This window comes from Geotrypetes seraphini, chromosome 6 (assembly GCF_902459505.1).
Source record: "Geotrypetes seraphini chromosome 6, aGeoSer1.1, whole genome shotgun sequence".
In the NCBI taxonomy this organism is placed as follows: domain Eukaryota; kingdom Metazoa; phylum Chordata; class Amphibia; order Gymnophiona; family Dermophiidae; genus Geotrypetes; species Geotrypetes seraphini.
The window spans coordinates 185682395-185698326 of NC_047089.1; the positions used below are offsets into that span (position 1 = coordinate 185682395).

Consider the following 15932-nt stretch of genomic DNA (forward strand, 5'->3'; position numbering starts at 1 on the left):
AATTGACTCAGTACCAGGGGTTCTTTAAGGTCTTTTTTCCTCTGTTGAGATTAAATTGTACATCATTTGCTACAATTAGGGTTCATCACTTATACATTATCTAGTGTGTCTGTTAGCCAGGAGTAAAGATCTGCCAGGAACTTATCTGAGGCTTTAGACCAGGGGTGTCCAACCTTTTGGCTTCCCTGGGCTGCATTGGCTGAAAAAAAAATTTGTGGGGCCGCACAAACGTGCAAACGCTGTAGCAAGACAGATGAGGGAGCCGTCAAGACAGTAAACACCCGGGGGCAGCAGAGGAAAACTCTGCATCGCCCTTGACCGGGGCTGCACAAAATACTTCTCAGGGCCGCATGCGGCCCTTGGACCGCAGGTTGGACATTCCTGCTTTAGACATTAGAGCGGATAGGCAGGAGTCAATGGGATAGTATGTTTAAGCGTTTTGGGTTTTTTAATAATTCTTTATTAATTTTTAAATAAATACAAAGTGAAATAGAACATACAAACAAATGGTACAATAAAACAGCACTTTTATCTAACAAAAATGATAGAAGTATATTTCCCCCCCCTTCCCCCCCTCCCGCCCTCCCTGGATGTGTGTGAACCTCCTATTAGAAATCAAAGGCTTATACTAGTAATCAGTTTTTACAAATGTCGTCAATGGCCCCCAAGTCTCATTAAAGTTTTTGTAATGGCCCAGCTGTTCCGAGTTCATTCGTTCATAGTTATAAACTTGGCACAAGTTAACCAGAAGTTAAAATGCAGGCTATCCTAGTTTTTCCAATTTTTTGTAATTAGCTGCATCGCTATCCCTGTCATAATGAGAAGTAGTCTGTTCTGACTTGCACTAACTGGACTTCAAGTTTGCAACAAAGTTCCGAATAACACAATGTCATATGACAACGGGATAGAAGATCCCAATATCCTATTAATTTTCCCCCAGATAGACTTCCAGAAGTTGAGTATCAAGGGACAACAGAACAACAAGTGATCCAGTGTCCCTACTTCAAGATGACAGTGCCAGCATCTATTAGACTTTGAATTATCTAACTTTTGCAAACGAACAGGGGTCCAAAAAATTCTATACAACAGAAAAAAACAAATTTGTCTCATAGATGCTGACGCTGTACATCTCATCCTCCAAGTCCAAATCTGTGGCCACTGAATAGCAGAAATCTGCTGCTTTATCTCAATGCTTCAAATGTCTTTTAGACTAGTTTTAGGCTTCATATTCAAATATTCAGATATTAATTTATACCACTAGCAAATCTATCTGGAAGCATAGACTCGGCAAACTATACTGATTTTTTTAAATTTCACTAATCAGGGAACCCTTTCTGAATGAGTTTGAGCGTATTTTTTAAATAGGAAGTGAAACTGAGACCAAGGTGGGTTGGTAAAGGAATTCCAGATCATGTCGGCTTGGAGTGCACAATTTCTTGAGTTCAGTGTGTTTATGAGGTCAGTTGAGTGGTTTGTGCTTAAGGAGGCTCTTGCAGTTTGTATTTTGGATTGAAAATAGTTGGCGGAGGGAGAGAGGTCATGGGTGGGGTTTGTTAGAGGTGAGACGTTGGTCAGGTTGTTGACTAGTCTGAATAGCTCCTTTGAGTCGAGACCGTGCTGGTTTATTTGGGAGTAGTAGTAGTTTTTGTGTGATGCGGCGGCAGAGGGAAGGCCCTGGCGGGGAAGGCATTGAAGCAGCCTGTTCAGTGCTGCTGCCTCCGCTGTTTGGAATAGAGGATTGTCGGCCTCACGGTGGGAGGGTTGACGGGGTTCTGCTGTGCAGGATGGGAAGGAAGGATGGAAAGATGTTGCGCAAGGGGATCTCTCGTGGCCTTGCTGTCAGATGGCCAGGCCGCGGACTGGAGGTGGGGACCCCTGGTCAATACGATGCTACCACTACCCCTGCTGGATACTCTCTCACAATGTCAGAACCACCTTAACATAGGTAGCTTCTCTTAGGGATAGGTGGTACAGGAAGGAGGAGTCATGGAAGCAGCTTCCAAGAAGTATAATAGGCAGGGCCAGGTTAAAGAGGCCCAGAGGGAGAAGGAGGAAGATATATGACCCCAGCATACTCTTTAACAAATACCACTAGACTTTCTGCTTGGCTGAGGTAAGCCAAATCTTTTCTTGCTGAATACTTGGGAGCCTTAGGTCTGGCTAGGACCAGACCTTGTTACCTGGCTAAAGTAAGACTGTTACAAGACTGTGTTTGGTGTACAACCCACAGTTCATGTCTGGATTTCTGTCAGTCATAGGCCCATCTCAGGACTTTGTATGCCTGGCCCAGTGAAGTAACAGAGTGCATGATTTTCTTTTTAAGTTAATAAAGAAGTTTCCTTTACCTTTTGTGCTTGTGTCTGGTTGTCTGTGTACCAGTCCTGATCTTACCCCACTCACACTGTTACATTCCCCTATATCCATCTCTGACATTAGTCTTTTCCTTTCAGCTTTCTTCTATTTATTTTCCTACTTCTCTATCCAGAATTCATTTCTCCTTCTTACCATCCAGTCCTCTTTTCACCGACTATACCAGGGGTAGGCAATTCCAGTCCTCGAGAGCCGCAGCCAAGTCTGGTTTCAGGATATCCACAATGAATATGCATGAGACAGACTTGCATCTCAAGGAGGCAGTGCATGCAAATCCATCTCATACACATTCATTGTGGATATCTTGAAAACCTGACCTGGCTGCGGCTCTCGAGGACCAGAATTGCATACTCCTGGACTATACCTACAACTTTCCATCTACTGAGGAGAGGAGTGGCCTGGCCTAGTGGTAGAGCTGCTGCCTCAGCACCCTGAGGTTGTGAGATCAAATCCCACTGCTGTTCTTTGTGACCCTGGGCAAGTTACTTAATCCTCCATTGCTCCAGGTACAAAGTAAGTACCTATGTATATGCAAACCACTTTGAATGTGTAACCACAAAAAGATGGTAAGTCCCTTTCCCTCACCCAAGCCCTTCCAATCCCTCTCTCTCTCCTTTCCAGTCTTTCACTAACTCTCTCCCATGTCCAATGTCTCTACTTCCCTGTCCAGCCCTTACTCTGTCCCCCATCCAGCACCTGTTTATTTCCCCACATCCACTATTTTGTTTCTCCCAAGCCTCTAAATGTCCAACATCAACTCTGTATTTCTCCTTTGTCCCTCCATGTCCAGCATCTCTTCTGTTTCTCTGGTCTCAAACCCTCCCCCCACCCCACACACACACAATCCAACATCTCCTATGTCTATCTCCCTAGTCCTCCCATGTCCAGTACGTATGTCCTCACTTTCTCCTTATTTCCTCCCCAAGTCCAGTACCTCCTCTCTGTCAGCTAGATCTCCCCCATGTCCATGACCTTTCCTATCTTCTTATTTTTCTCTCCCCTGGTGATATAGCATCCAATCATCCTCCTTTCTCTTTCCCTCCCTCATTCAGCATTCAATCATTCTTTCTCCTCCCAGGCCTGCATCGGCCTTTCCACTGGAGCACATAGCTCCACCTGGACTTGCAGCAGCTGGCAGCCATAGTAACAAGTAGTAAGTACAGGATCTTGAACCTTTCCCCATACAGAAGGCTTGGCTGCACACAGCCCCCATGGAAGTAGAAAGTTTGTGATGAGGTGGGATGTGGCTCTCTTTGCACAGATGTACAGTAGGCTGGAGGCTCCATACTTCTTACTTTTTAGTGTGACTGCCAGCTGCTGCAAGTGTTATATAGAATTAAATTTTAAAATATTAATCCTGGTTCATGAAACTTTACTACATGCTGTCATCAACATGGTTAGCACAGATATATTTTTCGCCTCCTACAGAGGAGATGATGTCTCCACATTATAAGTAACTGTGCTTACCATGAGATACTTTCTGTGCAGTAACTGTATGAGAACATGCTGGGAACGCTCCCAACAGTTAGCATACAGGTTTTGCACTTACTATGCCTTAATTTTCACATTGAATGCACTATAAGTGCAAACCTTTATTGTACTTTAATAAAAGGCCTTTAAAATATAAAGTACAACTTCTCCCTCCGTATTCGCGAATTCCATATCTACGGATTCCGTTATTCGCGATTTTTCACCAGAAATTTTTTTTCATTTTTTGGGCTATTTTTAGCCCTTTAAGCCCCCTTCTCCTCCCTTAAGCCTTACCTGGTGGTCTAGCGGGTTTTCAGGCAGGAGCGATCTTCCCACGCTCCTGCCCCATGCAGTTCGCTCACAGGAAATGGCTCAAGAGACTACGGGAGCTCAAGGCAGCCATTTCCTGTGAGCGATCTGCACGGGGCAGGAGCATGGGAAGATCACTCCTGCCTGAAAACCCGCTAGACCACCAGGTAAGGCTTAAGGAGGGGGGGTTTACAGGGCTAAAAATAGCCGGGGGAAGTGGGGGATAAGGGCAGAACTGGCCTGAATATTATTCGCGGTTTTTCCATATTCGCAGGCCAGCTCTGTCCCTAACCCCCGCAAATACGGAGGGGGAAGTGTACTGAGGAAAGGAAAGAAAGAAGCAGGAGAGGGGAAAATGGAAGAAGAGGAAGGGGACAAATCCTTGTCCTTATCAGCTCTAAGATAATTTATTGGCTCACATCTGAAATTTGTGCATTCACACCAGACTTCTGCTGCTTGTGTTTAAACTGAAAGCAGATGGAGATAGAGAATGAGATCTGTCTTGATCATGGAGTTACCCAACACCTCACAAGAGCAGCACTAACTCTAAGGCAAACTCGATTAATTAAATTTTAATAAATCATAAACAATAAACTACTTGCTTTACAAGTATACTAGGGAGAAACCCTAACTCCAGAAATAAACCTCTAGTCAAATAGCAGCTGAAACCTGCTGAGGAAAATGCACCAACTCAACTGTCATGTTCTCTGTACCAATATTGAGATGTAGACCAATGCTTAGATGTTCTTTCTAGTCACCAGAAAACAAGGCTTTCAGGCAGATCATAGTAGAATATACTGGCTTCCTAACAGGGTTCACTGTCATGGTATGTGCAAAACTAACCCATCTGGACACATCAGCCCATACTGGATTTGACGGCCTCTCCCTCCTCTCCAAAAGAATAAAATATGGCCAGAAATGGTTAACCCCCTCCTTTACAAAGCCACGCTAGCATTTTTAGCACCAGCCGCCGCGGTAACAGCTCTGACGCTCATAGAATCTCTATGAGCATCCAAGCTGTTACCACTGCAGCCGGCGCTACAAACGCTAGCACGGCTTTGTATAGGAGGGGGTACTTGAGAGTTCAAGATACTCTGCTTAGTATTCAGGGTAGATGTGGGGGAAGGGGATGGGGAAGGAGGGAGAAGATGCCTAAAACAGTTGAAGGCTAAGCTTGATTTGAGCTACCATTCCCTGTATAGTAGTCATAAGGGGGGGGGGGGGAGAACAAGTCAATTGCCCTGGGCCCTCGTGCTACTGGAGGCCCCTAGCCTGCTAAAAGCTGGTAGGGTTTTTGGCCCCTTCCCAATTATCTGCCTGCAGTCCCAGCATGTTTAATAGTGGTCCTGCTCTTGTTGGGGTCTTTTTACTAAGATGTGCTGAATGCCATGCAGCCCATTGTATACCTATGGGGTTCTTAGCATTTAACACACATTAATCCAGCAGAGCACCTTAGCAAAAGAAAGATAGGGAAGGCATTGAATTTCTGGTTTATTTGAATGAGCATTTGAGATTTGACATAGCTAGCAAAGCCAATATTTGACGGCTGGCTGGCTAAGTCATAGCAGCCAAAGATAGACCTGCTATTTAGGTGGGTCTATCTGGCTACTACTCCAGTCATGGTAGATGGGCTTTTTGTGCCACTGTAGCTAGTTTCACTGCCAGCAGGGCTTCCCAAGGTAGACAGGTTTCAGCAGAGATGTCAGACTAATGATGTACCACCCATCTGGGCAGCAGCAGATGGGCAGTGTTGGAGGCGGAGGATCGTATTTGATGCGACAGTGGCAACATCGAATTTATACTGCATAGAAGAAAGGCCCAACAACCTATTTCTGTATTTTGCCATGATAACTTGATCATCATCACCAAGTCACTAGGACTCAAACACAAGTTGAGGGCACCTAACAACAACATCTGGCCACTAAACCTGGTCAGCCAATGAACTTTGCTGCAGATTGGATGTGTCAGTGGGATAATCAGCCACTGCCCAGATATATAAGCAGGTATGTTGAGCTTCACAAAAGGGAGTCCTAACTGTGCTTGGTTACCTATCCGGGTATAGCACTAAATATTGATTGTACCTGGATATCTTGATGGTGCTGCCAAATACAGTAAACTCTCAGTTAACCGGCACCCATGGGGATTGATACTGTAGATGCTGGATAAATGTAGTTTCTGGTTCCTTGAGAGTCACTATTAAAATAGGCCTAACTAATACTATACCCCATACTATGCCATACCATAAACTGTTCCAGACAAACTACTGGACATGTGGTAGGCAAAGTTGTGGGCATATTTGGGTGTGGTGTGAACTTAAATTTCCACCAGAAATGGATTTTATTTTCATTTTTATTTAAGTATTACAGTATTCCTTTGACAATTAGTATTATAATTATGGGGGTGGAGTCAGGGGCGGAGTTTGGGTGGGGTACTCAGTTGGTATTTGTTAGGCTTTGGGGGTACTTGGCTTGAAAGGTTGAGAAACACTGGATTACAGGACCTGAGGCAACATGGATTCACTAGAGCAGGTCTTGTCAGACAAAATGTAATCAATTTCTTTAACTGGGTGATCAGAGAATTGGATAGAGTGTGTACGCTAGATGTGTAGCATCTAGATTTAGATGTGTAGCATTTAGATTTTAGCAAAGCCTCCACACTCTCCTTCCCCACCATGGTGCCGCTACCCTTCCCCCATACCACTGTAACATTCCTGCCACAAGCAGCAACTCCCAAGCTGCTGTCATGCCAGCATCTACTCTTCCTCTGATGTCACTTCCTAGGCACAGGTCCAGGAAGTGGCATCAGAGGAAGAGCTGATGCTAGAATGACAGCAGCTTGGAGGTTGCTGCTCGCACCAGAAACGTTACAGAGATATGGGGGAAGGAAAGCAATGCGCATGGGCGGGGAAGGGGGGGGTGGAGAGGAAGACGGGTGCCTGCGCCTTCACCAAGATGGAGCCTGGGGTGGACCACCCCCACCTTATTATGCCACTGTGCAAGCTCATGCATTGACCTGCAAAAACCTGAGGGAACAGTACAGTTTAGGAGGTGAAGAACATTTGTGCATGAAAGAGAAGTAGGACCTTGGTGTGATAACATATGATGATCTTAAGATGGTCAAAGAGGTTGAAAAAACGACAGCGAAAGCTAGAAGGATTCTATGGTGCATAGGGAGAAGAATGGCCAGTAAGTAAAAGGAGGTATTGAGGCTCCTGTATAAGATTCTAGTGAAACCTCATTTAAAATATTATATACAATTCTGGAGACTGTACCTTCAAAAAGATATAAACAGGATGGAGTCAGACCAGAAGAAAGCTACTAAAATGGTTGGTAGTTTTCGTCATAAAGCATATGAGGACAAACCTAAAGATCTCAATATGAATACTTTGGAGGGAAGGCAGGAGAGGGGAGATATGATAGAAACCACAGAATGCTTTTTTGTTTGCCAGGCAGTAGAACACTTTTTTGCTTGGGGGGCCCAAAAGCTCCGTCCTAGAGCCTGCCCAAGCTCCGCCCCAGATCAATCTCAGCTCCACCCCAGACCCCACCCCCATAAGAATAGTACTAATTGTAATGCCATTTCTTCCATTCATTCTTCATGTACACACAATATAATCTTATTTACAATACATAATGGTAAAAACTAAAGAGTGATGCAGGGACAAAGATTCATCCCTGTCTCATCACTGTCCCACATTTTTCATCCCAGCCCCTCACCATCCCTGCAATGAAGCACCTTTTTCATCCCTGTCCCCTCACTGTCCCCATAATCTTAATTTTCATCTCCGCATCTTACTGCTCAAAGTAGAAAGATGATTTTATGTAAATTTTATGGCATTTTTATGGTATTTTATGGTAATTTTAAGGCATTGCAAATAAACATTTTAAGCAGTAGTGTGTGGTTTGGGGGATTTTTTTTTTTTTACTAATTTTTTATTTTTTTTTGAAAGAACATCAATAAAAGTACAACTTGCAAGGCATGCTGGGTTCTGCATTGCTCACAGAAAGACAAACATCAACTCAACACCAGTGATATTTTAGTCTTGACAATAATTATAGTTATTATTCATGCGCAAAACATATCAAAAATACCCCTCAGAATATCACACACAAATAATTTGTACATTTTTTCCACTGTAAAAGCAAACAATAGCATATGGCTTAATGCTTTCTCAGTGTGAGGCAAACCAACAGCAAAGACAATATCTATTTCCAAGCAATAAAACAAAGCCAGCAAAATAGGAAAAAAAAATTCAGTCAAGTACAGTCCTCATAATATCACATGTAAATTACTTAGGCCTAGATCGATGTACCGATGGTTTGCAACCCCTTTGCAACCATATTTCCCTCCAGCCCCATTCACTATACCTCTCCTGCGATCCGATTCGAATCCATGCATGCAAATGAGGAGAAACGCATGCAACGTAGACAGGGATGCGATTCACCAACTAAATTTTCTGAACTGACTGGGGCTGGCCGATCATCCCAAGAAGCAACTGCTGGGGACCAGTCAAAAACGTCTTTCCGACTCTCTAAAGCCCTGCTTCCTGCACGCCCTGCTCTCTGCTGCCCCAAATCTCTCCTGCCTGCTCTGCCCCAATGAAAAAAGCAAAATATAAAAACAAAAAAGTCGCGGCCCTGAAAACCTCCTGCAGCCCCGACTCTCCCGCATGCCCAGATTGCCTGCCTGCCCCGGATGCCTGCCTGCCCTGACTCTCCCACCCTTCCCGCAGTGCAAGCCCGTGGTTTTAACCCGCAGGCTTTAAGCGGGTTAACCACAGGCTCCTTAAAAAAGAAAAAAGAAATCTATGCACGGGCTTGGCTTGCTTAAAACGCTACAGTGGAGCTCATTGCATTGGGGGTCTCAAAAGTGCCGCTTACAGGAAATTAGTGAGTTCTTCCGTGGGTTACATCCTGTACATGCAAAACCTCCCTGTGTTGCAATAATTACATTGAAACATTTTGGTTTTTTATCGGTGTGCTAACTCTAGTTCCACGTCTCTTAAAAATAACATTGCGCATATTGCTAAGGGCGTGCACATTCCCAGCTTCTGAATATGATGAGAGCTTTCTAATGAGAAAAAAAAAATCTATGCCGGACCCGGAGGTCCAGCGCATGCGCAGACCATCTGTAGATGGTCTGCATTATGTGCTGGGATCGCTATCGAGCGATCCAGGCAGGCAGATGGGGGCGTTCCTCCACTCGCCCCCATCTTCATATTGGGGTTTCGAGAATTCATCGGACCTGCCTGGGATCGGGCCGATTGGGCAGGTTCGTGAATCTAGCCTTTAGTGTTTTTCTCTCAGTCATTTCCATGAACTTTGAAACCTATACAGGCAAATCCTTATATTCATCCTATATATAGCATATGGCTTATTGCCTTTTTCAGTGAGAATAAACAAACAGGATGCGCTTCAGAAAAAAGAGGACAGATTGAGACATCCAAGTTTTACTTCCAGTAAAAGAAATGGAAATAAAAACATTTTTTCTGAAGCCATATGATAGCTCTAGGGCAGTGGTCTCCACTAATTTTTAAGTGAGGGTCATTCTGGGTCCAAAAAGGCTGAAGGAGAGCTGACAAATATCTTCCTACTTGGGGCATATAACACTAATAACACTTCTCAACTTTCATTCCTACCAGCACCTGGCCTTGGTCACATATGTATAGTAAGACAAAAAAAAAACCCAAATGCAAATACAGGACCACAAACCCTAACATGCCAGATAGCATGCAATACAACACCAGAGAAACAGAAAGAAATGAATTTCTGAGCAGTGCAAAATAGAGACAGCATATGTAAGTTCTCAAAACTGACACATTTCAATTACTAAATTGAAAATAAAAATATTTTTCCCTACCTTTGTTATCTGTGTGATTTTATTTTTCTAATCAACTTTTCCAAATCTCTGGTCGCATTTCCTTCTGTCTGTGCTCTTAAATCTGGGGTCCTTTTACTAATGCGCGCTAGCTGTTTTAGCTAACACGTCAATTATTATTCTCATGAACGCGTTAGCATTTTAGCGCGCACCAAAACAGCTGGTGTGCCTTAGTAAAGAGGGGGGGGGTCTGCTTTCCAGGGTCTTCTTATCCATTTGCTGTTTTTCTCACCTTCTTCACTTTCTGCCCCTACATCCATCTTTGGCATTCACTTTTAACATTCAACTTTCTTCCATTTTTCTGCTTTCTTCTCAAATCTATCTACTTTACCCATATCTTCTTTTTCTTCCCATGTGCATCATCTCCTCTCTCACTCTGCCCTTCCCCCTCCCCATCTGTTTGTACTATCTCCTTCCTCTTCTCACCTATTTCTATCCATAAACAGCATTTTCTTCCATCTCTTTTCCTTTCCTCAACCAGCTCTGTGCACACCTCCTCCCTCACTCCACCCTCCATCCCTCTGTACTATCTCTTCCCTCTCCTGTGTTCTGACATCTGTCTTCCCCTTTGCTCCTCCTATGGTCTCATCTTTATCCTTTCCTCTGCCCTTCCCTGGCATCTCTCTCTTGCCCTGCCCTGGTCTGGCATCTCTCCCCTCCCCACCCCTCCCTTCCCTGGTCTAGCTTCCCCTCCTCTTCCTAAGTTTATTTTTCATTTGATATACCGTCTATCAATAATTATCTAGACAGTTTACAATCATAATTAATATAAACGTCCCTGTCCCTTAGTAACTCTGCTTCACTCTGCTTCATGGCCCTTAAAGCTTGTGGTGGTCTAGAAGCGCTTTTCATGGGCAGAAAGACCCCTAGTCTTTCCTGCCTGCTTCCCCGCCACTAGACCTTGCCAATAATACAGTTTCAAAATGGCTGCCAAGACTTCATGTGACAGCCTCATGTGGTCTCGCGAGGCTGCACATAAGTCTTGGCAGGAGTTTTACGATAGATCTAGGGAGGGGCAGGCTTGTTCCCCATTACCGCAGTATCACCATGGAACCAGTTCCCATGGAAATACCGTGGAACAGGCCACCAGTACTTGTTCCTATTGCCAATTTTTAGGAGACAATGGCACATATGCCCCCCCCCCTCCTTTCTGACATCTTTCTGGAAGGTGTCTTTCTGATCTGCTCTATATGTTTATTATTTTTGGTATTTTTTATGCTTTTTTGTTGCTATGGGGTGCTCCAGAGCTCCCCAGTGCAGGGGTAAGTTCGGCCTGCGTGGAGAAGAAGCAGACTTGGGTCTGCAGTCAGCACGTTAATTCCTTGTGGTTGTACTTCATTCATCTTCAGGTAGGCATATAGCCCCCTGTGGTAAGGGGTCCCCAGAGCAATTGTCCTGGTTGCCCCCCTTAATATCAGCCCTGAATCTACCTTTCTGTGGTTGGTATGTTTATCTGTAAGAAAATCGTGTATTGATGCTGCCTATATTATATGCTGTGCATTGTATGAGTATATTGTATCTGTTCCATAGTGAATAGTAAGTTGTATATACAGGGTAGGTCAAAGGTAGGTATACAGTGTTCATTATGTCTTTTTATTTTACAAGTATTGAATAGGTATAATATAAACATAGTACTGGCCTACAGTCTGGCCACCTTGAGTAGGTCCATTCTTATTCTCAGAAGCTAAGCAGGGTTAGGCCTGGCTTGTAGTTGGATGGGAGACCACCTGGGAACATCAAGCATTGAAGGCAATAGCAAACCACTCCTGCACTCTGCCATGAAACATCACAGGCTGGGTTCCTCACTGTGCATGTTGCCATGAGTCAGTGGCCAACTCATAGTGGGTTTTCAGGATTTCCCTAATGAATATGCATTGAAAGCAGTGCGAACACATAGTAACTCATGCATATTCATTGGGGAAATCCTGAAAACCCAACTGGATTGCGGCCCTCAAGAGGGACTTTGAGACCCCTGGCATAAGCCATACAGTATATAGTACTGACCAATTATCAAGTAAAGACTACTGTAACCCTGTCTTTGTATATTGAAGTACTCTGCATTGCAGATTTTTAATGTTACCTTTCATTGGCACTACCAGCTACACACAAAAAAATGATACAATTTTTTTATTATTATTTTAAAAACAAGTAAATTTGATAAGAACTTCAAAGCACAAAACAAGATTTTCCTTTACACTGGGATGTGGCTGAGAGGTTCTTATATGTCTTAGCAGCTAAGGCACTGAAGTGCTAAGAAATGGATGATGGGTTCTTGGTGCATATTAAAAATACAGGGCTGTCAGACCTGGAAGCAAATGTGACTAGCCCCTCCCCCCTTTTATGAAGCTGAATTAGGCTTTTTTTTTTTTATTGCCAGCTGCATCGGAGTTTTTTACCGCCACAGCTGGCAATAAAAAAAGCCTAACATGGCTTCATAAAAGGGGGCCATTCTTAACCCAACATCTAGCTCCCAACTCTGTTAGCATGATGTCAATGACCTTATAAAGCACTCTCAAAAATGCCATTTCCACGTGCCACACCCACCCTCTAGGGAAAAAGTGTAATAGACATTCCTTTGGAGGAAGGAAACAAATGACTTACTTTCTAAGAGGTGAAGGGGTCCAGGGCCCTTGCTAATAGCCTTAGCATTCCCAAAACACATGTTCATATTATCCACCTGTTTGAAATTCTAATTTGCAAATATCTATTTCTTTCAAACCAAATTTAAATAAAACCTACATATGTTGCAATGAAGTTGGAATCTTAAAGTATATTAATTTACAAGTAGGTAGACATATTAATTAAGTAAGATTTCTACTTTAGATGTGTTTTTCATAAATTAACACCAACTCCTGACCCTCAAGGTGTTATGTCCTCTCCTCCCACACTTCCAATAAATAAATTCCAAGAGGCTATGTTCCATGGGTATAGCTTTTAATTGGGGATTAGGCAAATGATACTAGGCAATCCTTTTTGTTAGATGGAACCTCGAGAGATGATTTAATGCATTAAAAATAAACTCAGCAACACTGGCACTTCCTTCAGCAGATGTCCCTGCAATCAATTGATCACACAGATAGTACACACACAGAAAATAATTAAAACACCTTGGAAATCATGCCATCATGGAAGTCACATGCTCAAAGGCAGACTTCAGCCCCAGCAATCGGACTTGAAGCAGACAGCTGTCTCCAGTGCCCAGGCATGCCAGGAAGACTACGCAGGCATTTAAAAGATGACTTGCTCTTCCCCCTTCCCAGTTTTTCCAAACCACAGTCCATTCCTTTTCCTAATCCCCTGCAAGACCCCCCCCCCTTCTCTAACAAAGCAGCAAGAAAACTGCAGTGGGGGGGTGGGAGTAGGTTTTGGCATGGAAAAGGAAGTAGGAAGCAAAGCCAGGAGCTGCAGTCCTTTTTTATAGTATTTGGGTTTGATGTAAAGTGTTTTCTTCCTATCATTGCATGATGCATGAATGACGTTATTTAATTTCTTCTACAGTAATGTTCCATTCATGAGGGTAAGAATTTACAATTATTGATCCTACCTTCCAAAAATGTATAAAATCTAGAAGACACACAATGCCAGTCAGCTACAGGCTTCTGCAAACAGACACCCGGGGTGGGGGCTCTAGCTATAGCAATTCATTTTCTGACCGAATTCTTTTTTTATTTTTTTATTTTGCCTAAATGCGTCAGGTGCCTTCTCCAGCCCACGGGTTTGTGCTTGTCTCTGCTCTATCTTTCTCCTCACCCCACAGCCCCCTTTGAAGTGCGTACATAAGCCAATCTCTGATCTGACCATAGGCACAAGACAGACGGGCGATCCGAGGCAGAAGAAGCAGCTGCGGGTCCCCCTCCCTCGCGCTCCACCCTCCACCCCTCCCCCCCCTACAAGACGAAGATCAGATCAACCTGAACAGTGAAGGGGGTAGCGTGGATGGTGGTAGAGAAAGGTGAGGGGGAAGAACGCCTCCACTCTCCGTTCTAATTTTTGTTAATTTCCAGCAACAACAGCAGTTGATGCAGTATTAGATTGAGTCAGAAGATAAATGCAATAATAATAATTTATTTAAAAATAAATCATCACTACGCCGGAGGCATGCAAAACGAAAAGATCAGAAGCATGCAAAAAAAAAATAATAATAATTTTCTTTTTTAATCAATTCATCTGTCTGGGGTAAAAAAAAAAATCTGGAATATTGGTGTCATTGCAACTCGTTCTTTCACATGCATGGAAGAAGAAAAAAAAAGAAAACAAAAAAAAACCCAACCCAAAATAAAAAGGCGATGTTAACAAAAAGAAAACCGTTACAAAGAATGCCGGAGGGGAAGTCCCCTTCCTCCCCAGTTTTTGGGGATGGGGTTGCTTACTTGCCGATCTCTTCGTAAAGCTGGTACTCGTCCGTGAATCGCGTACAGGTCACTGTCGTTGCCATGTCTGGGCGCTGCTGTTTCCGATTCGATCAGCAAACGGTTTGATTTTTCTGGGTCTCCTTAGGTTGCTGATTTCCAGCAGTTCCCTCCTCCTCTCTTAAATGTATATAGTTCAGCCTTCTCGGGGGACCAAGAGGAGGGCGCTCCTCGAGCTTGTTCGGGGATCGAGATGGAGGACCTGAGATTAGCCCCACAAAAAAAAGGTTACTTAAAAAGCTATAAATATATTTTTAATGTCTGTGTGGTCAGAGGGGAGACTGGGGACTGGCGCAACGTGGAAACTGATCAGGGCAGAGGATCCAAGCAGGAGAGCTCAGGCTGGAGAGAGAATAAGGGTGAGGGGGAGAGAAAGAGAGAAATAAAGGGACAGAGACAGCGTGAGATACTCAGAGGGGGAGGAGGAAGAGGAGAGAGCGAAAAGGGGGGGGGGGGGAAAGAAGCCAAGCAACCTGCTCCAGCTCTCCGCTCCAAACCACTAACTAGGGAGTGATTATTGGCACTTCTACTATGAGGAGAGACAGGGTGTGTGGGCGAAGGAGGAGGAGAGCTAGAGCTGCCCAGCAACGCGAGATCTGCTGCCACACAGCCAGATGCATGCTATATAGAAGAGACAGGCTGGCCATGCATATGGACTTATTATTCATCACTTGGAGAGCGCATTCTAGCTATATCAGGGGTCTCAAAGTCCCTCCTTGAGGGCCGCAATCCAGTCAGGTTTTCAGGATTTCCCCAATGAATATGCATTGAAAGCAGTGCTTGCACATAGATCTCATGCATATTCATTGGGGAAATCCTGAAAACCTGACTGGATATGCATGAGATCTATGTGCATGCACGGCTTTCAATGCATATTCATTGGGGGAAATCCTGAAAACCTGACTGGAATACGGCGCTCGAGGACCGGAATTCCCTACGCCTGCTATAGTGACTTGGGATTATTGGTGTTATGTTCCACAGTCCATGTATATCAGGGGTCTCAAAGTCCCTCCTTGAGGGCCGCAGTCCAGTCGGGTTTTCAGGATCTCCCCAATGAATATGTATGAGATCTATGTGCATGCACTGCTTTCAATGCATATTCATTGAGGAAATCCTGAAAACCCGACTGGATTGCGGCCCTCAAGGAGGGACTTTGAGATCCCTGATGTATATCATGCCCACATCAGGAAAATGACCACCCAAGAGGCTAAATTAGTAAAGGGCAGCTGCTAGTGTACCATCTGTTCTTGAAGAGCCTTTAATGGGTTTTGCATCTTTTGCCTTTCATTTACTGGAGTGAAATAAGATTCTAGAAAGTTACTGGATTCTAGCATGGGGATCTTTCAACAGCAGAGATGGAGCCCGATGTTCCTGGACCCCCCCCTGCTCTGACCCTTCCTAGGGTGAAAGTGCAGCAGGGCCGACCTGGGCGGTACCAGAGTTAGTGTTAAACATCAGGCTGTTTCTCCTTCAGCTTGAAAGAGACTTGGGGCACCT

The 15932-nt window shown here is 44.2% G+C and overlaps 1 protein-coding gene across 13 annotated transcripts in view; it reads right to left on the reverse strand.

Moving 5' to 3' along the window:
- Window positions 1-14831, reverse strand: part of CAMK2B (calcium/calmodulin dependent protein kinase II beta) — a 385126-nt gene extending 370295 nt beyond the window's left edge. For all 13 annotated transcript variants that reach the window (XM_033948504.1, XM_033948506.1, XM_033948501.1 and 10 more), the window contains exon 1: window positions 14397-14831. In XM_033948504.1, the coding sequence (XP_033804395.1) occupies window positions 14397-14461 (65 nt within the window). In that variant the 5' untranslated portion in view covers window positions 14462-14831. The remainder of the gene's footprint in view (window positions 1-14396) is intronic.
- Window positions 14832-15932: the final 1101 nt, after the last annotated feature.